Raw genomic sequence first — 20,327 nt, 5'->3', positions numbered from 1 at the left:
CTGCATCACTATGCTGGAGACAAATGTGCCAACTCTATTACCATTGCACACTCCCCCATTTCTCCCTTTGTTTAATGGAAACACTGGAGAAAAGTTTGCCAGAGACTCTCAAGGCTCCAGGAGTTCTTTCAGAAATAAGGCGTAGACTCAGCTTGAAAAGCCAGGCAGGACACAGGAGATCGTGCGTCTGGGGGCACAGGATGCCGCTCCTGCTCAGAGCAGTGAGGTGGAATTCCCATGGCTGGGAGACATGAGAGCAAGCTGCGTGAGAGTGGGCTGAACCAGCCTCTTAATAGAAACATCCACAGAAGACCATGCATAAACATGCTGCCCCTGGAGTCAGAACTGCTGTCCCACAGAGCAACATTGGGCAGAACGGTGATAAGAACAAAAGGTGCTGTGAAAGCATGGGGACAGATACATTTCTGACATACACAGAAGGGACGGTGAGGTAAGACAGCAGCTTGGACCTAATCAAAAGAGGTATCAGTGTGGAACCTGACAAGAAAAAGCATGTAGTTAAACACTGTGCTGTTCCTGGAAGTCTCCATAGAAACTAAAGTTCCCGTGCCTCTTGGCATACCTCAACATTTGAAGAAGGACAGCAGAAAATTGCAAAGAATTCTGCTTTGAGGCTAGGGCAGGACAGAGAGACCCAACCCAACAGCCCTCTCCCATTACACAAGTAGGCTCAAACATAAGACATCAGTCAGCACCAACATCAATTTAATTCTTCCCTCTTCAGGACAGGAACAGGGCAGATACCCCTGGAGTTACATCAGCAAGCGGAAAGAGGGGTAAGGGACAAACCACGCTGGGAAATCCCAGCTAAACATGCAAGCAGCAGAACTGCTCTACTCAAGACAGCCCAGACCTGGATGGGGGAAGAGCGTAGTTCTTCTGAGTCACTCAGGTGCAGTCCACTCAGCTGCCCAAAACTGCAACCCAAAGGACAGGTCCAGGAAAACAAAACCAAGTCTTCTTGCTGCTGTTCTGTCCTGTTCCTAAGAGGCAGCAGGTTATTATGGCCCTATGCAGCCCCAGAAGTAGTGAAGGAAGCAAGTCCAAGTCTGTGAAACTACAGGGTCAATGCAATGGCTTTGGCTGTTGTGTTCAATACAGCATTGGAAACAACTGGAATGTCTCGGGCAACTCTCTGAAAGGGTGGCATGTTGGGTCCTTCTAATGTGTCCAGGATACCTGCAGGGAACAGAAAAAAGGGGAGAGTGGCAAGAGTTAGTTCAGATGCAGATGGCACGTTTCTTTTTGCTTTTCTCTCTGGCCAGGTAGTGGTTGGTGGTAGCAGGGCCCAGGACATGCGAAGCACTTGCAGGCGATGGGAGAAGACATCTAGCCCGGAAGACTGAACAGGAGTAAATGTCTCCATCCAGAGACCACAGGGTACAGATTAGAGCATGTCCTTGGGGCAGGGAAACTGTGTGCTCCGAAAAGAAGCACAGATCCTTTCACTTTGAGGGTGCCACATCCAGTCCCCTGACATTTGACCCAAATGCAGACACTGCCAGGGATGCTGCTCTGCCACAGCAGATTGATAAAATCCTCTCCCCACCTCATCCCAGCACAGATCCTGCTCTTAGACCAATTGTTTGCTTTCATCTTGAGACACGCTTGCGGACTCACATTAGGAGCTGCAGCTGGGGGTACAATGTGGAATTTTTATCACTGCAATGCAAACATACGAGCATGCTTGGCAGGAAACAGGCATACTGATGCAAGTGTCCTCCAGTCTCCATCAATTACTCTCTCAAGACTGATAATCAGTCCTGGAGTGCTTTGAAGAAAACTGCTTGGAGTATATTTTATCCTGTTTCATTGGCAGAAAAGTTACAGATCAGGACTCAGAACCTCCACCGTAAGAACGAGTCCAGGAAAGAACAGTATTTACATCTAAAAGGAGTTGTAATGCTATGCTATAACCCCAAATTCTGCAGATTTATCTGAAATATAATGAACAGGTCTGGCTGTCTAAACTCATGAAGAGGCTTGCAGAATTGCATATTTAGAGATCCAGAAGCTCTCTAGTGATGGAGTGGGAAAAGACTTTGTTTTTTTCCTAACAAAGACTCAAACTCCTTACAAAAAAAAAAAAAAAAAAGACATACAGAAAGGGGACCTGAACATGTACGGCCTGGTAAACAGCACTGACTGGGGAAGATGCAGCTTCTGCTATCTGTGTCGTACTACACAAGATAAAAAAGGTGTTACACAAAGAAGGAAAAAGACTTATGACACATTTCCTGATCAGAGAAAAGCAACCTGACTTTGGCAAGATTCAGGAAGGGACTGGACATCTGCATTTAAGAACAGCCAGTGCTGTTACGCTTCATTTGGAGGGAGAGAGTAAGTGTCCTGCCTTACAATTTAGGTCTTAAGTACTACAATTCAGCAGACAGAAACTACTCCACATCTACCTGCTGTCGTACTCTGACAGCTTCCTCTAATAAAGCTAGTGTTGATCATTCTTGGGTTGGAAACTGGCACAGATGCCCTCAGGTCAGATCCAAACTTTCCATCCTTTCTCTCAGACAGAGCAAAAAGCAGCTCCTCTTCCCCCAGATTAACAGGGTATGTCTTCATATCTCCCTTGCTTACCTTCTACCACCTTGTGATAAGCAAAGTGCAGATAGAGGAGGAAAAGCATGTGCAGAGCAGCAAGGGTCCCACACAGGATGAGCCGCTGGGTATGCCCCACGGTGCGTGACACCAACACAGCAACCTAGGAGAGAGGTGGAGATCAGACACAAGGTACCTGCTACCTGAGCCTCTGGCATTGCAGTCAGGAGCACACAGGAGGATGGACCAAGTAGTGAGAGCCAGTGGAAACAGTGCTTGGAGCCTTTTTCGCAGTTTCTGCCAACAAATTCAGAGTAATCTGACTTTGTTTCGTGTAGGTGAACCTTGCCTACTCTCACCAAGAGTGCAGGATGCTCAGGCACGACTCCATGACAGCAAAGGCCATAACAGAATAAAGCTCCTGCAGCTGTTAGAATGGGGGAGCATATTAATCCAAGCATCACCTCCATACACCAGTGGCAAAATGACCCAGAAGCATCAGGGTGTTCTTCACAGCAGCCTGACTGGCTGTGAAATGAACTGCCAGATGAACTGCCAGGCCCAAGGAACAGAAAGCAAGCAACACTTCCCTCCCTTTTTTTGTCCCCAGAAGAGGAGGGCCCCAGGCTGCCTGTTCCTTACCATTCGTAGTGTGGAGAGTCCACCAACACCCAACCAGAAGATATAGAAGAGGGAGTGGAAGTGGATATTGTAAGTGACAAAGAGAGTGATGCAATGTCCAAAAAGACCGTAGCCCTGACAAAACAAAAATGTCCACGTTACAAGCGTCAGTCCCACACAAAGGGCTGTTGATCAAGAGCATGAGCAGCCTATTCCTGCAATGCTTCACCAAGGCAAAGCTTCACAAATCACTATTCAGTGCCAAAGAGTCAACCAGCACAACCATTTTAACAGCAGCTTGCACCCAGATCACCTGAAGGATTCACAGGGATGTCGGAGATTGCAACAACTTGGGAAACAGAGGAGAGAGCCTCTGATTCCAGAGAAATTGGCATCTCCTGTTTTGTTTTTTTTTTACCACCAGGCTCTCAAATCAGGAAGTGCAAAGTAGGAAATCTGCACGAAGGAACTGCTTCTTTGTGTTATCGCTGTGCCTGGGATGGGGCAGGTCAGAAGAGCATCCTGGAATTCCGGGTTGTCCCAGTGCAGTTACCTGGTACCACCAATTTACAAGGACTTTTCCCGTTCTCTGGGAAGAGCTTGTGCTGGAAAACCGTGCAGCCAACCCACATCTTGGGGCAGCTCCATCTGTACGTACCAGAAGTGACAGCATCTGCACCATCGTGATTTGGGCGTTGCACAGATATGCCAGGAAATAGATGAAAGAGGAGACGCCCAACCAGTAACCGAAGCAGGTGCCAATGGCTGTACCCATCAGTGTGCCTTCCCTCTGTGGAGACAGCGTCAGGATGAGGACTCAAAGAAGTGACCTGCCAGCACCCAAATTCCACTTCACATAGTCCCAGAGCCTTTCTAGGCATTATCAATTATCTGGCTTGCAGTGTTCAGGGTGCCACATGACCTACACCCCAGCTCTCCCAGCAGCAGAGCATCAAGACTTTCTTATGCGTCCTTCCTCCCATCCCCAAACCAACATGTTCTTCCTCAAATCAATCTGCTTTTCAGCAAGATGCTATTCAGTCATGGAAGAGGTTTCCTCTCTGTTTATAGTACCATTATAACAATCCAGAGCCCACAACTTATCACTGAGACTTGACATACAATGATGGTGTCCGAGGTCTTCATCCCATGCAAAAGGATGGCCACCAGTGTGAAAACCAGCATCAGGGGTCCATACAGCTCACCTGCAATCTTCTACAGGAGGAGACAGATCAAGGAAGGTTTGTTTAGTGCTCCTGAATGCCAGGGTCCCCACTCCAAGCGAGGCGAGAAGTGCCTTGGATGAAGTTTATCACCTTGCTGCCAGAGAAGTAACAGCAAGGCCACTGCTGACAGGAGCCAGGCACAATAGGTTGTGTGATGAGGAGTCTAGGATGTGTGAAGTCTAGAGATTTAGAACTGTACCAGCACTAAAGACAGCACATTGAAGTTTGGAACCACCACAGGAAAGGGTTTACCAACATTTTCAAGGAGATGAGCACCTAACAAACTCATGTCCTTAATAATATGGACTACTTTAGTTTTACAAGCTGTCTGTGGGACATTCACTTGGCTATGAAGTCTGATTAAGCAAAAGGGAACTCACTTGTGGGAAATTAATCATCTTCACAGGAATCATGGACTCCAGCAGTCTGCATCACAGTGAAGCAGGGGATGACATCAGGAGCAGGGAGAACAACAGGATGGTTAACAAAGTGCTTCAAAAGCAAAAGATCCCATACACCCATTACCAGTGCTTTCTGCTGTGGTCACAGACCTTGGGGAACAGAGATTCCTTCTAAAGGGTCACATAAGGTAACTAAAGGAGAAAAACCTTACTGTCAGGGGGTTAGCTTTGCTAGGGGAGGATTTAATGAAAACATTTAGGGATCCACTAGAGAGATCATTGACAGAACAACAGGAAGGCACCTTTCTTCATCCAGCCTCACAAAACTTTGCCTTTTTGGACACAGCTCTGTTGCAAACCCAATAGAAGCCCCATAATGCAGCTGAATACTAAAAGGCTGAAGATGCCCCAAAGTCCTGTTTTCTGCCCTGAGCAGCAGTGCTGGGTGACAGGGCTGCCAGCCTACCTGGGGGACCTCAATAAGGAGAGCAGGACAACGCACAGTGTGTTTCCCCGTGTCTCAGCCTTGCCACAAGGCTGGCAGCCCACCCCAGCTTGCTCGCTCTGGGGGGACAGCCAGCCTCCCGCTGGTGACAAGCTGCTGCCTGCCCGGTAGAGATGGCCCCGGCCAGGCCCTGCCCACCTGGCTCGCACTTGGATGGGCTCCACGTCGAAGTAGGGCCGGAGGATGTCGATGTTGGCGTAGAGGCTGAAGGCCCTGGAGGCTTGCCTCTTCCCCACCTGCCACATCTGCGGAGAGAAGGGAGCTGGCAGCGGCCGGCCGGGCGAGCAGGCGGGGCCCCCCGGGGCGGGGGGCGGCCGGGGGCCGCGCTCACCTGGTCAGCCACCTGCCGGCCCAGCTGCCCCCGCAGCCCCTTCATGCCCAGGAACTCCCCGTCCTCCTCCTCGGCGGCCCCCGCCTCGCCCTCCGCCTCCTCCTCCTCCTCTTCCTTCATGCGCTGGTGCATCTCCCCCATGTCCTCGAAGCTGGAGCCCGACGTGTCGTCCATGTTCTCCATGTCGATGACGGCCGAGCCGCCACCCTGCGCCGGGGCAGACAGCGTCAGCGTCCGCTCGGCTCGGCCCCGCCGCCAACCCCCGGCCCAGCCCGGCCCGGCCCCACCTGCATGTTGTCCTCGAAGCCGCCCCAATCGGCGGCGGTGCCGCTCCTGCCGCCGCCCGCCGCCGCCCCCGGCGCGGACATGGTGCCCGGCCCGGCCCGCGCCGCGTTGGCTGCTGCTGCCGCTCGCCAGCGGCTGAGCACCCGGATGTGACGTTCCGGAAGTGGGGGGTCACGCTCTCGCGAGGCCACGGGCGGGCGCCGCCGCCATTTTGTGTGTGGCGCAGGGCGGAGAAGGGCGCAGAGGAGCCGGGGAACGACGAGCCCACGGGGAGTGGGGGGGAATGGCGGGGCTGGCGGGAGGAGTACGGTGCTGCAGGCACCCGGGGCTGGCCGGCGTGGTGCGGGGAGCGCCGCGCTCCCCGCGAGCGGCGAGGCCACGCGTGGGCGGGCGGGGGCTCGTCACGTGCCGGCGAGCACCGCCCCCCCCGCCCCCCGCTGGCGGCGGCGGCCATGGCGGCCAAGCGGGGCACCGACGAGATGCGGGACCGCGTGGTGCTGGGCGAGTTCGGCGTCCGCAACGTGAGTGGGGTGGGGCGGGGGCGCCCCTCACGGCCCCGGCGCCCCTTATGGCCCCGCCCGTTTGCCTCCCGCAGGTCCACACCACCGACTTCCCCGGCAACTACCCCGGCTACGAGGACGCCTGGGACCAGCGGCGCTTCGAGGAGGTGGGTGAGGGCCGCTGCCAGCGGCTGGGGGGGTGTGGGGGGTGTCGGGTCCCGCCTGCGGCGCCCGGCGTGACTCGCGGCGCGTGGCCCGTGCAGACGTTCCGCGTGGACGTAATCCGCGAGGAGGAGGGCACGCTGGAGTTCGACATGGTGGGCATCGACGCCGCGATCGCCAACGCCTTCCGCCGCATCCTGCTGGCCGAGGTACCGCTGCGGGCGGGCGGCGGGGAGGGCCTGGGGGCGCCGGCCTAAGGGCAGGGGGGCTTGCGTGATGGGGAGCGGGGAAGGCCCTGCCCTTGCGGACAGCTGCTGGGTTTGGAACAGAAGCGCAAATTCGTTCTGCACGTGTGCCAGGAGCCCAAAGAGTTAGGGCCTTCGCAGCATGAGCAATAGTTCTGGTTGCGCTTCAGGGTGCTGTTGGTAGTGGCTGGAGATCAACCTACCCTTCACTTCTTACAAAAAAGCCCACCAAAATGAGGAATGGGGTAAATTCGGTGTAAGGGTATATTGGGTAGCCTGGTCTGGCAGAAATGCCACTGAAAATAGTCCATAAGGCAGTTATTTATGGTAGAAAAGGGACACTAGCTGGATATTCTGTTGGCGTGTAGTTCAACTGTCACCTTATGCTGACTTGATCTTTCGTCTCCCTGAGGTGCCAACAATGGCTGTAGAGAAAGTCTTTGTGTACAACAACACATCCATTGTGCAGGATGAGATTCTGGCTCATCGCTTGGGCCTCATCCCTATCCGAGCTGACCCTCGACTCTTCGAATATAGAAACCAAGGTAAGGGTCTTGAATCAAATACAAATACTGAAGGTTTCCCCCAAAGTAGGAAATCAGGATCATGTAAACTGAGAAGAAGGGTGATTCCATAGAGGCTCATGCTGTTCTCCCCTTCCCAGGAGATGAAGAAGGCACAGAAATTGATACTCTGCAGTTCCAGCTGAAAATAAAATGCAGCCGAAACCCTCGGGCAGCCAAGGAGTCATCTGATCCTAATGAACTATATTTCAATCACAAAGGTGAGATCTCTCCTAAAAGTAGGTGCTGTTTTTTTCTTTTTTGGTCTTGGGAGACAGGATTTGGTCTGTTCTCTCAGCAGAGCGAGCCAATTCCCTCATTCTGCTAAACTTACTTTTTGCCATCTTCAGTCCCGTACAGGTCAGTGACCTGGGTTGAGACAGCAGCTGGCTGATGCTTGTGGCTTCTCTTTGCAGTGTACAGTAAACATATGACGTGGGTGCCCTTGGGGAATCAGACAGACCTCTTCCCAGATGCTGACTTCCGACCTGTTCACGATGACATCCTCGTTGCACTGCTGCGACCTGGCCAGGAAATAGATGTGCTTATGCACTGTGTCAAGGGTGTAGGTGAGTCGCAGGTGCTGGGGCAGCAGGAGGAAGAGTGTGAGTGCTTGGACTAGGGCACAACTTTGTGGAGGGGAAGGGTGGAGAACTGGCTTTTCCCCTGGAACTTTAGGCCCTGGCATCCTTGCACTCTCGTTCCCTGAGGCCTGCCCCCATCCTTGACTCTTAATTCTTCATGCAGGTAAAGATCATGCCAAGTTCTCTCCTGTGGCCACGGCTAGTTATCGACTGCTTCCTGACATTACTCTCCTGCAGCCTATTGAGGATGAGGCAGCTGAGGTGTTGCAGAAGTGCTTTTCCCCAGGAGTCATTGAGATCCAGAATATCAAGGGTACTTTTTTGCTGTTCTAAGTGCCTTGTCCCTTACAAGCCGGAGCAGACACTGATTAGAGACTAGAGCCAAACCTTGTAGAGACAAAACCACGTTGTGATGTTGCCTTGCTGATCAGTGACCGTTTATGCTATTCCAAGCCTGGTTTTATGGATGAGTGGCTGTCACATGCAGATGTGTTGGGTGATGAGCTGGGATCTCCCTGAAACGCTAAAGCATTGGGTGCTGAACAGATTCCAGTGCTGTTCAGTTGTCTGTAAGACTGGGTAGTGAGCTTGCTCTTTCCAGCAGCTGAGCATGGAGAAAACTTCTTGTGTCGTGCCCACAAGCTTTGTGTTTGGGTTGGAACTGTTCAAGAAGACCAGTTTTGTCAGGTTAGAGTTTCGTGCTGGGGATGTGCTAACTCTTTATATTGGGGGCTTCGCTGCCTGTGCTGATGGAGGAGTGCATGTTTGAGGGGTAAGCACCTGCTGTGACCACAAGACACCCATCTGCTGCAGGTGCCCATTTTGTTTCATCTTTTCCCCTTTAGGAAAAAAGGTGGCAAAAGTAGCCAATGCACGGTTGGACACATTCAGCAGAGAAGTTTTCCGTCATGAGGGTCTGAAAAACCTTGTGCGCCTGGCAAGAGTACGAAACCATTATATCTGTAAGTGCCCCATTTTTCACAGAACGCAGAGCCTTGCTGTGGTTTGTGCAAACAAGCAGAGACTGGCCAGCACGTATAGCTGTTGTCTCTGCCTCCCCCTTCCCCCCCCCACATCATCGGCATTCATACATTCTTATTCCGATGGGTAACTACTGAGGTTGTACTTTGGTGTTGCTTTGGGATTGAATGTGTTTGTGCTTCCTGCTGGCAAATGTAACCTCTTCTCCTCTGGCTGTGGAGATCTGACTTGTCAGAAGTGCGGTGTAAGGGAAGACAAGGGACAGAAATGCTGGAGCCAGGTGTAGGCTGGAGCTGCTAGTGGCTGTGCTGACTTGTGTCTCTGTGCAGTTTCAGTGGAGTCGACGGGTATCTTGCCTCCAGACGTGCTGGTGAGCGAAGCCATCAAGATCCTGATGGGAAAGTGTCAGCGCTTCCTGAATGAGCTGGACTCTGTGCCTATGGACTGACCAGGCTGAGCCTGGGAAGCATATCCCTGCGCTGCTGTCTGGGGCTTCCTGCATCTGCCTGCAGGGGTGATTCCTCTTCCATAGGCAAGAGGGTTGAGATGGGCTTGTTAAGAGTCCTCGGACCATCTATTTGAATTTGTTGTCTGTTGGTAATGAGCCTCAGGGAGGAGATGCACTAAAATAAAGGCTTTTCTTTACAGCTGTCTCCTGTGCTGTACACAATTACGAGGCTGTAATGCAGAGGAGAAAGTGGCAGCAGGTCTAAAGATGAATAATAGCATTTATTGTATGCAGTATGTGAAGAGGACTGATAATGGCAGTGTAGTAAAGCACTTTGCAGTAGGTCAGTGAGATTTAACAAGTCAGTATCAGTACAGGACTGTTTTGTAGGTGTCTCAAACCAGCTCTGGGGTAGTTAATGTAGTGGATAAAGGACTGTACTGTCAGAGGACTGCGACACCTCCCTTATGAGGACAGGCTGAGAGAGTTGGGGTTGTTCAGCCTAGAGAAGAGAAGGCTCTGGGGAGACCTTGTAGCGGCCTTCCAGTACCTAAAGGGGGCTACAGGAAAGATGGGGAAGGACTCTTTGTCAGGGAGTGTAGAGATTGGATGAGGGGTAACAGTTTTAAAGTGAGAGAGGGTAGATTCAGATTAGATATAAGGAAGAAAATCTTTACTGTGAGGGTGGTGAGACACTGGAACAGGTTGCCCAGAGAGGTTGTGGCTGCCCCCTCCCTGGAAGTGTTCAAGGCCAGGTTGGACGGGGCTTTGAGTAACCTGGTCTAGTGGAAGGTGTCGCTGCCCGTGGCAGGGGGGTTGGAACTAGATGATCTTTGACAGTCACTTCCAGCCCAAATGATTCTAGGTTTCTATGATATGGTACTGGGCTTCTCTCTACAAAGGTAGAGTTTAAAAACATGCTCTGTAAGGACTGTCTGTCCCTTCTTAAATATCTCTAGGTAAAGCATTTCTTTCCAGGTGTTAGATTTGACTGCTCTGTTCTCCCTTTCAGCGGCTGAATGTACTTTGGGCTGACCTTGAAGCAGAACGGGATGGTGCAGGGCAATGACAGTCAAAGGCCTGTCTCCACCCAGCGAAGCCTGGGAGAACTCACAAGTTAGTCTCGGTGGTGAGCACTGCCCTTAGGCAGCACTGGGTAGGTCTTGGCTTGTGAAGTCTTTCTTGACAAGCTGATGAAGGAACTAGAACTTCAGAGAATGGCTGGGAGTACTGGTATGCTCCTGTTGCTTAAGTCAATCCTTGCTACAGTGCTAGAATTTAGTATAGCAAAGTGTACTCTTTTTTCTACCTGTTTTATGGGGATATTGTTACTTATACTCTAAACATCCTTACAGGTGTTAGGGCAGATGTGCTGTAGGGCAGATATACACTTGGCATCCTGGCTACAATCCCAGCCTGCCCCATGTCACCACACTGTGTTGCAGCCCCGTGCCCTGCTTCCAGGTATTTTTCAGGACAGCTGGTGACTGGTTGCTGGGGAAGTGGCTGCTTCCCTGGCAGGGCTGTTCTGGGAGCGGTCAGTGCCTGCTGACCTTTGCACCTCATCTGCTTTCAGCAGGCTTGTGGGGACCTTGGCTGCTGACCCATCCCACAGGGTCTCATTCATCCCCTTACCCTTAGAAGGGAGCGTTGGGAACCCAAGAGCTAGGCTTAAGTCCTGTAGTCTGTTACCTCCTGGTTTAGAGCTCCTACCAGCCTTAGCCAAGATACCTCCTCAGGGCTTCATGCTTGCGTAAAACTTCAGACAGCTCAGCCGTGCAGTACCTGTCTCACATGTGAACACAGTGTATAGCCCCAGTGCCAGCATAAGCATAGGGAAGTTCCATCTGGACTGGCGCTAGTTCCTAATCAACACCATTTGTGTGTTGATTCCATTTGAAAAACTGATTTCTAGCTGGCTCCTTTCAGTTTAAACCAGCCAAAGCAGCTTCCGTGCTGAGCTGGATTACAGCTGGGGCTTTGGAAAAACGTTTTGCAACAAAAACACTGATGCTGCTCAGGCCCACATCTTTGAGGGCTTTTGCTTTTGTTCTGAGAGACCTTTCACACAACCTTCATCAGGCGAGGGGACAGACCAGAGGCAACAGCTACATCACCCCCCTCTGTTGCTGAAAAGGGCAGCTGAGAGTTATGGCTTAACCACGGTACTACCCACGAGCCAGGCTTGGAGGCTACCCTAGTAGCATATGCACCTTTCTGTGCTATTGCTTCATATATTTCCCATAGTGCTTATGGGACATACCCCGGAACAGCCATGCCAAAGGGTTTCTTTAGCAACACCTACCCTTCAAGCTGTAAACTGGGAGCTAGCAGCTGTTGTGGAATTAATAGTAACCAGCTGTGAGTGAGGTATAAATACTTTTGCATTTTCCCCTTGCCTTAAAATTTGATTATGTAGTCTGGAATGGTTCATCCCCTCCCTGATAATGTATGTTGACTACCAGCAAAGGTGCTCCCTTTTTTGGTAGCTGGAATGAGGAGTGCTGAGCAGTCCTTAGGAAGGCAGTCTGAGCAGAGCAGAGGCCTCAGATCATATGGAAACAGAGAAAAGAATAAAAATGAAACATGGCACCATGTGTATGAAACTGGAATAACTTTACTGACATTCAGAGGTGTAGCACAAACAGTTCAGAGACAGCTTCGGATTTAAACATTCCTACAAAAAAGGTTCTAAAAACCATTTTAAAAAAAACCCCTTGTGTCTAGCATGAAGTCACAGAATGTTAAAAATATCACAACACAATAAATACACCCAGCCTTTGCTAGAGCCAGGAGCCATGTTAGCTCAGAGGTTAAAAAAGTTTGAGGCCAGGAGAAAAGTGGAGGCTGCTGGTGGAACAGCAGGGGCAGGAGGGAGAGTGGATTCCCAAGACCTGCTCTTCCTTTCTGTGCTCCCACTCCTCCCCAGCTTTTCTGTCCAGTCTGCCCAAGTGGGGACACCACCTCCTCCACCCACCACAGTTTATTACTTCTTCTGTCTGGATGGCAAAACTGCGGTCTGCTAGTTCTGGACAGACGCTCCCAGCTCCTGTGCCAATGCTAGGATAGATCAAGTGAACCATCTGTCATGTAAGAAGAACCAGCTTTACAGACTGGAGTGGCTTGATACGAGTCCCACCTCATCTAAAACCCAGTTTCTGACCTGGCTCTCTGCTGTGAACTGCAGTTTAAGCCCCGCCCCTCCTGCCCCACCATGCAATTCTCTGAGAAGTACCAGACTGGGTAAAAACACACGCTACTGTCACTCCACAGCAACAGGGTGAGGAGATCCCTTTTGGTTTGCAGGTGCTTCAGAACTTGGTCCAGATTTTGTGTACCCTGCACTGGCCATGTTCTAGTCTACAGGGCATGGTAAAAAGAAAAAATAATTAAAAAAATCTGTCCTGCTCCCCCTGAGACGTTCAAGAAAGGCTGGCACAAAGTAAAAGCCTTCCATTTGGCTCTGGGTAGAACAAGCTCTATGATCATATGTATACATATATATGTATATATATGTATGACAGTGTCTGCCTCTTTCTAGAGAGCAGCTGCACCTTAGAAAGGCTGATCTCGAGGGAGATCCTAGAGCACTGCTAGGCTTCCTGGCACGCAGCCCTCAGCCCAAGGCTCAGCATCCTGGAGGGAAACGCATTCATCAGAATTCCAGTCGGCTGGGGACAGGTGCTGATCGGCACGACGGGAGTGTCCGATGGGTTCCCTGCCAAGCCTGGCTGCTAGCACCCAGAGGAAGACCAGGGTAGCCCCTGTTCACGTGGCGCACTACTCTGCCTTTTGCATTAATCCTAAACCCCAAGGGATGAAGAGGTGGAGCAAGAGTGACCCAAGGCTGCAGGGTGACCAGGCTTTACCTAATAGAGTCTATGGGCTCAGCTCCCACCTTGCAGAGAAGCAGAGGTCTAAAGATGCTCGTCTGGTGGAGGGGAGGGGAAGGAATCAGGGAAAGCTTAATAGACTGGTTCAAATGCCACCGCAGGCCCCATCCCAGTGTAGGGAGGAGAATGGGACAGGGCCCATAAGGGGCTTTATTCAGGCGAATGCTTGTGGAGGCGATGACAAGAAGAATCTAATGTGCTTACTATGAGGAGAGACAAAGTATAAGGTAGGGGAAGAGATGGTTGCAGCATCCCAGGCTCAGGGCTCAAAGAGTGCAGTAAGGCCCTCTCCATCCTCATTTTCTAGCACATCCGTCTCCAGTGATGGCTTCACCTTTTTGAAGAGAGATGGGAGGTTCCGGATATGAACCTCCTTGCGGAACTGCTCCCCGAGGGGCTTCTGCAGAGGACAGACAGGCAGGCATCAGTCATTACTGCCTTCACACCCCAACTCAGCTCAGAGGCAGCCTGCTTGCAGACCAGAGGCAGACCCCAGATTCTGAGCAATCCCTAGGCCGGAGCCCCTGCTTGCATTTGGGGGAATCTCAGGCCTGGTCCTTCCCAAGCGCCAGGGCACTGAGGTAACACCACCAGTGCACCAGCTCCCCAGCTTCTCACTCAAGTGCCACCAGGCTCCAACACCACCATCCTCACAAAAGCCCTGCACCCACCTCGCAGCTTTGTTCAAACATTTTAACACCCGATTCCCCCAGGCACCCTTGTGCAAGGTACCCCCTGCCTCTCCGTGAGAAGTCACTGCTGGGAGGCTGCTCAGTCTGTGCTGCCATCCCCGCTGTACCTCCAAGTTGAAGAGGGACAGAACAAACACCGAAAATATGCTGCAATGGCCTCCTGACTGAGAAGGAGAGTGGCTGGGGAGACGCAGGCAGGCTGGCTGCCCCGTTGCTTCTGCAGGGTATGGGTGTGAAATGAAACAGGTTTATTTTCCTCCAGGGTATCACCTACCCCAATGCAACCTGTGATGAGGCGCTTGAAATGATCCTTCCGGCGCTTGTCTGCCACCTTCTGCAGTGTTGGGTTGAGAAGCTTTGAATCAAACTGCTCCAAAGAATCCCTCTGGATGCCTGGGACCTGCTCCATCACTGCCTTCAGCTCAGCGTAGCGAGGGCGCTGCAGTGAGAAGTACGGTTAACACAGCTCTGCTAGAGGAGCAGCCCTGCCCTCCTCGGGGGCCATTAGCTCCTCTGCCCATACCCAAGCCAGCATGGCATTGATTTTCCACCGCTCCCCAGCCAACCTCGCATCTGGATGAAGAGCGGAATTTCTCACCAAGGCTTCGTAGATCTGGAAAGCCAGGTGGACAAGAGCAGCCATGCAGCCATCGTGCTGCCCATGTGTCTGTAAGCCCTTCAGCACACTTGTGAAAAACCAGGACACAGCATCAGGCAGGAGGTTTCCCGGAAGCACCTGGGGAAGAGGCACCGTCAGCACAGAAGCAGGATACAGCTACACGACTGCCTTTCTGCAGCAGCTCAGTCTTCCTGAGGGAGAAGGTGCCCAGGGGTGAAGCAGCCACACTTCTCACTACGTTCAGAGCTTCCACTCCCAGGCCTGCCAGAACTAATCCCTTCTTCCTCCTTGAGGTACCTGTTTGAGCAGCGGCCAGCAAAGCTGTGTTGTGGTTCTTTGGCAGGACAAGGTGTCCTTCCAGGAGAGGGACGTGTAGGCAGTGATCAGCAGTGCAGTGCAAACATCCTGAAAAGGAGTCAGAGAGGGAAACCAGTCAGAGGAACTATTTCCCACCTCCAGGGTTCAAACCTGAAAGGAGCCAGGAAGCAATACGGGGACTCTGCAAGAGCTCCTCGGGGCTATCTTCTGAGAATCCTGTGTGCTGCTGCTGCTCCAGCTGAAGGTGCTCAAAGGCACCCAGTGTGCATCATTACAGCCGTGAGGATCCAACGTCAAGGAAACCTACTCCCTTCATCTCCCCTGGAAAGGCCCTGGAGCACGGACTCCCATCAGCTGCTACTCTCAAGTCACTGAAACAGCTTCTGCAAGAGCTTGAGGTGTCCACAGGAGAGGAGGAGTACAGTGGTATCAGGATGAAGGTACTCTGCACATGGGTTAGCACTGTGGCTCCTGTGCCAGCTCTGGCAGGTTTTACAGGAAAAAAGAGCTGCTGGGTGAAGTTTTTCCTCATAAAGGCTGAAGCCCAGATGGAGGCAGAGCCAGGGAGCGCCTTGGAGGCTGAATGCCCAGAGCCTTGCTCCCAGAAGGGCTGAAACTCTGTAGCTGCATGTTATACCGGATCCCAACCCCCATTTGCTTTGTGGCTTCTGCAACCATTAATAAGGCCCTTAAACACAAATGTTCCCAAGAGAAGATTCTCACACTGGGGAATGCTCCAGCAGCCTCCATCTCTGTAGCAGCATCTGGCCGCACCACAGACAAGTGTGACAAAGAGTATAAAGGACGGTGGAAGTCGGAGCATGTGCTCTTACCTCTTGCTTCATCAGACACTTGCCGAGCTCAGTGAGCTCTGCACTGGCAGGGGGAGTCACCTCCGTGGCCATGGCCTCGTCATCTGCAGAGCAGAGCAAAGGCAGCACTGTGAACATGGCCTCCCGAGGGCTAAGCTGGGAGCCAGGAGACAGCACACAGAATCAGCGTGCTGGCACAGCTTTGCCCGAACACCTCTCTCCAAGCAGAAAGCACCCACCCACCCATCCTCCATGGGGCAGGAAGGGCACCCAACTCGCCACCTCCAGCTCTCGGGAAGACCGAACACATCCCCCTCTTCTCCTCAGCCTTCTTCTTGGTATGGTGAGAACCAGCTGCTCCGACATGCTACCTGTGAACCCTACAGCACATTTGTTCCTAGGCTAGACTGGGCTTTTCTGTGGTCCCCACACACACTGGGCAGGACAGAGCTGAAGGCTTCTTACCAAACCTACACCCCTCCTCACACAGAACTTCCAGCCACAGGCCAGCCTCTCCCTCAAGAAATACATGAAGAAATGGAAAAATGCCTGTATACCACAAAGGGCAGGAAAGACAAAGGTAGGTATTTACTCACCGTCTCCATCTACAGCAGCAGTAGTGTTATGCTCAACACCTTTCTTAGAAACACAGCAAACAGCTGCAAAAACAGTTGCAGGTCAGAGGAGCAGAAAAGGGAGGATGCTACTTCAGAACATGCAGATACTATCCTACAGACTCTGATGGGCTCACAGCTGCTTCAAGCTCCCCCAGCTCTTGCACAGTATCTGAAGAATCTGAAGGCCCAGTATAAAGCCAAATACTGCACTACCTGGAAGGCTGAAACACCCCACCCACAGCATCCTCCCACAGTGGAACCTGCTGCAGCATGGCTGCTTTAAACTACTGAGAACCAGGAACGTGCAAAAACCATTTGAAGCCTATAACCTGAGAACACCATCTTAAGGCAACAAGACCAATCAAGAAAGGAGATAGAAGGTTGAGGATCTGTAATCTCTATGCTGAGTCAATTTTCCCAGTCTCTCTGCTCAGAGCCATGCTGACAAAAACACGATGCTGGAGAAAGGGAACACGAAGAAGGGAGATTGCACTGGGGGAGGGACTCTTCCCTTCTGTCTGGCTAGAGACATGGCAACTGCCAGCAACAACACTGCTCTACACTCAGGTTGTCCACAAATCGATGTCCTGTATTGGGCTCCAGGGTGCCAAAAGGGATCACTCAAAGGAAGACTGGACTACAGGGACACTGCCAAAAACATGGAGCCATAAATGTTAACAAAACAAAAGGAAGAAACTCTCTTCTGAAGGTTTTTAATTGACCTCTTACTAGGCTTTAGCTAAGACTCTGTCAGGGTTAACTGTCTCACACCTGGCTTCTAAGGATTATGTTAAATACTACTGGCCATTACAGTTGTTTTACTGCACATTGGAAATTCCTGTTGTCCTCTCCAGGGCAAACTTCCCAAATATCCCAGGGGACCTAGCTTGATTTCACTTACTGATGAGATCCATGACTTCTCGGGTCAGCAGCCTGACCAGCTGTTCCTCAAGCATCTCCTGAGACTCAGGGTTGTCATCTGCAGCATCATCCTCACTGAGGAGAACAGGTTTTAGTGTGAAGGGAGCCAATATCTTCAAGTCTCCCCTCTGCCCAAGCACAGGGAATGGGTCACCATCAGGGTAAACACAGTGTTTTCCAGCATTCTGCTGGCAGGGCTGTTCCCTGGGCAAAGGGCCATGTAAAGGACCAAAGCTCCATCCCACTCCCCATTCCCCTGTCACATGAAGGGGCAGCAGCTTACCAGAGCATGCTTCGCTGGTTGATCACCTGCCATTTCTGAGACAACCTCTGTTCAAGACAAAAGGGAAGATTCAATACTTTCCTAAGGATCCATGCTGGACACAATGCAAAGAGGCCCAAGTGGTAGCTGCTGATGGAAACGCAAGAGCTTTAAACACAGCTCTCATGCCAAGTTTTAAATGGGACAAGAACTGCTACCAGCTGTGCTGAAGATGCTGTGGCTGTGTGACTCTGAGTGAGCTGTCAAGAAAATCAGAGGACACAGGCAAAAAAGCCCCCACAAAAATTCTCTGGGCTGAGGGTTGAGGAGCTAATATCCACAGGTTTGAATTCATAGCAAGGGGTGCTGTGCGACAGCCAGGGTTCAACGCATCTCAGAAGCACCCCCCCAAAACAGCATCAAAATCATTCAGCGTCGAGGCTCTGCCCTGGTCTCTGCTGGCTTTGGAGGGACAGATGTTCTCACACGTTGCTGCCAGCTGCTACAGGGAGTCTGGGCTGCCGAGGAACAGGCATCAAGCAAGCAGTTTTCTTACCATGTGCAGATAGGTAAAGAGTGGTCCCAGCATGGGGCAGACAAGGGTTTCGTAGTGTTCTGAAGGGCAGGAGAGTACCAAGGGCTTCACAAACACACCTGCACAGCCCAGTTAAGGAAGAGATCCAGCACATATGGCCAGCTGCTGGGGGGGACTGCAGCACACCGCCCAAACCAGCCCATTCCACCGGGAGGCCAAGCGACAGACACCTCGAAGCCCATCTTCTCACAGCCCTGAATTAACAAGTGGCATCTCTATACAGCAAGAGCATCAGTTATTCAGCCCCTTCCCCTAACAGTTCAGTTGACAAAGATGAGGGTGCTTAGCGCCCACTTCCTAGCTGAGACTGAACGTCCAGCCCTGTAAAGTGGGTTGAGAACCCCAGACAGTCTCCCACACAAGCACAAAGTCTAGTCAGACACCCTGCTGCCAAGCTTCTACACTATCCGAGTCCCCCCTGCCCCCCAGAAGACATTACCCACCTCTCATGGTGCTTCCAGCACCACACAAATCCTTTGCATTTATTCTCTCTGACCCCAGGCACTGCTGTATCTGCTCGTGCTCTCCTAGGCTCACACCTCAGCCACACCAGGTGTATCCCTGTTTGTTTACCTTCTCAAACACCTTTTTTTGGCTTGGCCATACTGAAAACGATGCAGGTTTTCAATTTATGTGTTCAAAGCCTCCCTAGCTGGCCCTGAGACAATGATGGAAGGATACGGAGCATGGGACGCAGTCTGTAATCAGGAATGTTGTTGAGGTTGATGAAAGCTGTGCTGAGGAGCTGGGTGGCGAGACCCTCAACGGTGTAGAAATCCTGTTGCATGGAGGGCCCTGCATTTCCTAGGATGTGGAAACTTCAACAAAAAACAAGTTAGTTGCAACTACGCTAGATAACAGGTACCATGCCTCTGGCCTGCAAAGGCTACAAGTACTATCATCCTGATATTATATAGCTGCCAGAGGAACTTTAGCACAGTATCTTTTTTGTGGGATACCTGGAGAGGGACAACGAGTTAAGCATTTAAGCAATAAAATGCACTTTCAAGTGCTGACAGTGGCAAAGAGACAAACTAGGTCAGGATATCAGGTAAGTGCTCCAATCTGACCACCTAACTGTCAAAGAACTAAAAGCAGATCCACATTTTGAAGTACTTTTTCCAGTGACTGTGTTCCATGTGTATGTGGTAAGTTACAACCACTGAGTATAGTTCACCACTGCGGCTCCTACTGGCATATTATAGGATACAGCCCACATGAAAAGTCTAAGTCGAGAAGAAATCAGCACCCAGCAATAGCCTACTGCTCCAACCGTGCCATGTTGGGTTGTGTGGGGAATATCTGGTGCTCTTACCAGTTGTCGTAGAGGGTACAAAAGAAGCCCTGCATCCTTTCTAAGACCGTTTTGTAAACAGGAGAGTCATAAAGCTCCAGCAGAGGCTGAGGGAGACCTGTAGGCAAGAGTAAGCTTCAGCTACATAAATAAGAGAGCACAGTGCACCTTCAGAACATGCTGGGCTGGTCCCAGCCACCTTGAGAGCAGCAGGGGAAGCACATGGCAAGATCAACACGCAGCCAAGTGGGAACAGGTGCAGCAACCCTGGGGCAGAATCTCCTCACCTCAGAGGTCAGCCAAGTTCAGGTTGGTTGTACCCAGAGCAGAGGTGTTCCCACTAAGGTTGTTATAGCCCCCTCATTTCTCCAAAACAAAACTTACTGGAGCTATCAGAACCCAGTCAGAAGCAAAGCTGACAGTTGTGCGGCTTCTCTAATAGCCCATCCCTTCTAGTTTGTATTCATCTCTGTTGGGACACAAGCTACTGCTGAACTATGATATTAAAAAGTTTAGAGCAGAGATCAAGGCCCTGCTGCTTTGGTTCACAGACAGAGAGTTTGTAGGTCACAGAAAACAGGTAAAGGAAGCATCTCCTCATTTTACAGATAGGAAGTGGAGATAAGAAAGACAAAGTAACTTCCCTAACATATTTCAGTCTGTTAGAACCTGAAATTAAATCCCAATTTCCAGAGTCATGGCCCACACTTTATCCACAAGGCCACCCACTTCTGCTTGGCTGGGAAGGCTTGTGTTCACAACCTCAAACCTGTTTTAAGACGGTTCCAAAAGCCTCTTTCTAATGCACCATCTGGAAACAAATGACAGGGCCATACTGCAGGACTTGGCTGTTACTCTCCAGGACAGGTCTCTGCACC

The 20,327-nt window shown here is 51.4% G+C and overlaps 3 protein-coding genes across 8 annotated transcripts in view; 1 reads left to right on the top strand and 2 right to left on the bottom strand.

The window, feature by feature from the left end:
* Positions 1 to 705: 705 nt before the first annotated feature.
* YIPF3 (Yip1 domain family member 3) lies at positions 706 to 6,099 on the bottom strand. Its single transcript, XM_074818210.1, has 9 exons — positions 5,946 to 6,099; positions 5,659 to 5,865; positions 5,466 to 5,572; positions 4,802 to 4,847; positions 4,318 to 4,410; positions 3,854 to 3,985; positions 3,217 to 3,330; positions 2,614 to 2,737; positions 706 to 1,200 (listed from the first exon to the last, which is right to left on the bottom strand). Exons 1-9 carry the CDS (start codon positions 6,024 to 6,026, stop codon positions 1,079 to 1,081), a joined length of 1,026 nt encoding a protein of 341 aa, XP_074674311.1. The 5' UTR covers positions 6,027 to 6,099; the 3' UTR covers positions 706 to 1,078.
* A 101-nt stretch (positions 6,100 to 6,200) lies between these two features.
* Positions 6,201 to 9,623, top strand: POLR1C (RNA polymerase I and III subunit C). 3 transcript variants are annotated; one of them, XM_074818208.1, is made up of 9 exons: positions 6,284 to 6,464; positions 6,539 to 6,610; positions 6,707 to 6,814; positions 7,263 to 7,395; positions 7,515 to 7,634; positions 7,830 to 7,982; positions 8,161 to 8,310; positions 8,843 to 8,959; positions 9,308 to 9,623. In XM_074818208.1, exons 1-9 carry the CDS (start codon positions 6,396 to 6,398, stop codon positions 9,424 to 9,426), a joined length of 1,041 nt encoding a protein of 346 aa, XP_074674309.1. In that variant the 5' UTR covers positions 6,284 to 6,395; the 3' UTR covers positions 9,427 to 9,623. The 3 variants fall into 3 exon arrangements, with proteins under 3 accessions (XP_074674308.1, XP_074674310.1, XP_074674309.1); XM_074818207.1 differs by having other exon boundaries at positions 6,201 to 6,610; XM_074818209.1 differs by lacking the exon at positions 6,707 to 6,814 and having other exon boundaries at positions 6,283 to 6,464.
* Positions 9,624 to 12,025: 2,402 nt separating this feature from the next.
* The window catches only part of XPO5 (exportin 5), a 30,794-nt gene continuing 22,492 nt past the window's right edge, over positions 12,026 to 20,327 (bottom strand). For all 4 annotated transcript variants that reach the window (XM_074818202.1, XM_074818203.1, XM_074818204.1 and 1 more), the window contains 11 exons: positions 19,471 to 19,567; positions 18,837 to 18,973; positions 18,117 to 18,214; positions 17,582 to 17,628; positions 17,279 to 17,373; positions 16,357 to 16,419; positions 15,782 to 15,864; positions 14,928 to 15,035; positions 14,610 to 14,747; positions 14,286 to 14,450; positions 12,026 to 13,719 (listed from right to left, as the gene is read on the bottom strand). In XM_074818202.1, coding sequence (XP_074674303.1) covers positions 13,579 to 13,719; positions 14,286 to 14,450; positions 14,610 to 14,747; positions 14,928 to 15,035; positions 15,782 to 15,864; positions 16,357 to 16,419; positions 17,279 to 17,373; positions 17,582 to 17,628; positions 18,117 to 18,214; positions 18,837 to 18,973; positions 19,471 to 19,567 — 1,172 coding nt within the window. In that variant the 3' untranslated portion in view covers positions 12,026 to 13,578. The remainder of the gene's footprint in view (positions 13,720 to 14,285; positions 14,451 to 14,609; positions 14,748 to 14,927; positions 15,036 to 15,781; positions 15,865 to 16,356; positions 16,420 to 17,278; positions 17,374 to 17,581; positions 17,629 to 18,116; positions 18,215 to 18,836; positions 18,974 to 19,470; positions 19,568 to 20,327) is intronic.

Source organism: Strix aluco, chromosome 3 (genome assembly GCF_031877795.1).
Source record: "Strix aluco isolate bStrAlu1 chromosome 3, bStrAlu1.hap1, whole genome shotgun sequence".
NCBI lineage: Eukaryota > Metazoa > Chordata > Aves > Strigiformes > Strigidae > Strix > Strix aluco.
Note: the sequence above shows the minus strand (reverse complement) of the source record. Positions and strands in the feature narration are given on the sequence as shown.

What these genes read in the sequence shown, in the direction of transcription:
- YIPF3 (XM_074818210.1), bottom strand. Translation starts at nt 6,026, where the DNA reads ATGTCCGCGCCGGGGGCGGCGGCGGGCGGCGGCAGGAGCGGCACCGCC. An exon ending in AGATGATTAATTTCCCACAA is followed by an intron (nt 4,411 to 4,801) that starts GTGAGTTCCCTT and finishes CTCCTCCTGTAG; the next exon opens with AAGATTGCAGGTGAGCTGTA. An exon ending in TGCAGATGCTGTCACTTCTG is followed by an intron (nt 3,331 to 3,853) that starts GTACGTACAGAT and finishes TTGTTTTGTCAG; the next exon opens with GGCTACGGTCTTTTTGGACA.
- POLR1C (XM_074818207.1), top strand. Translation starts at nt 6,227, where the DNA reads ATGGCGGGGCTGGCGGGAGGAGTACGGTGCTGCAGGCACCCGGGGCTG. An exon ending in ACCAGCGGCGCTTCGAGGAG is followed by an intron (nt 6,611 to 6,706) that starts GTGGGTGAGGGC and finishes TGGCCCGTGCAG; the next exon opens with ACGTTCCGCGTGGACGTAAT. An exon ending in GCCGCATCCTGCTGGCCGAG is followed by an intron (nt 6,815 to 7,262) that starts GTACCGCTGCGG and finishes CGTCTCCCTGAG; the next exon opens with GTGCCAACAATGGCTGTAGA.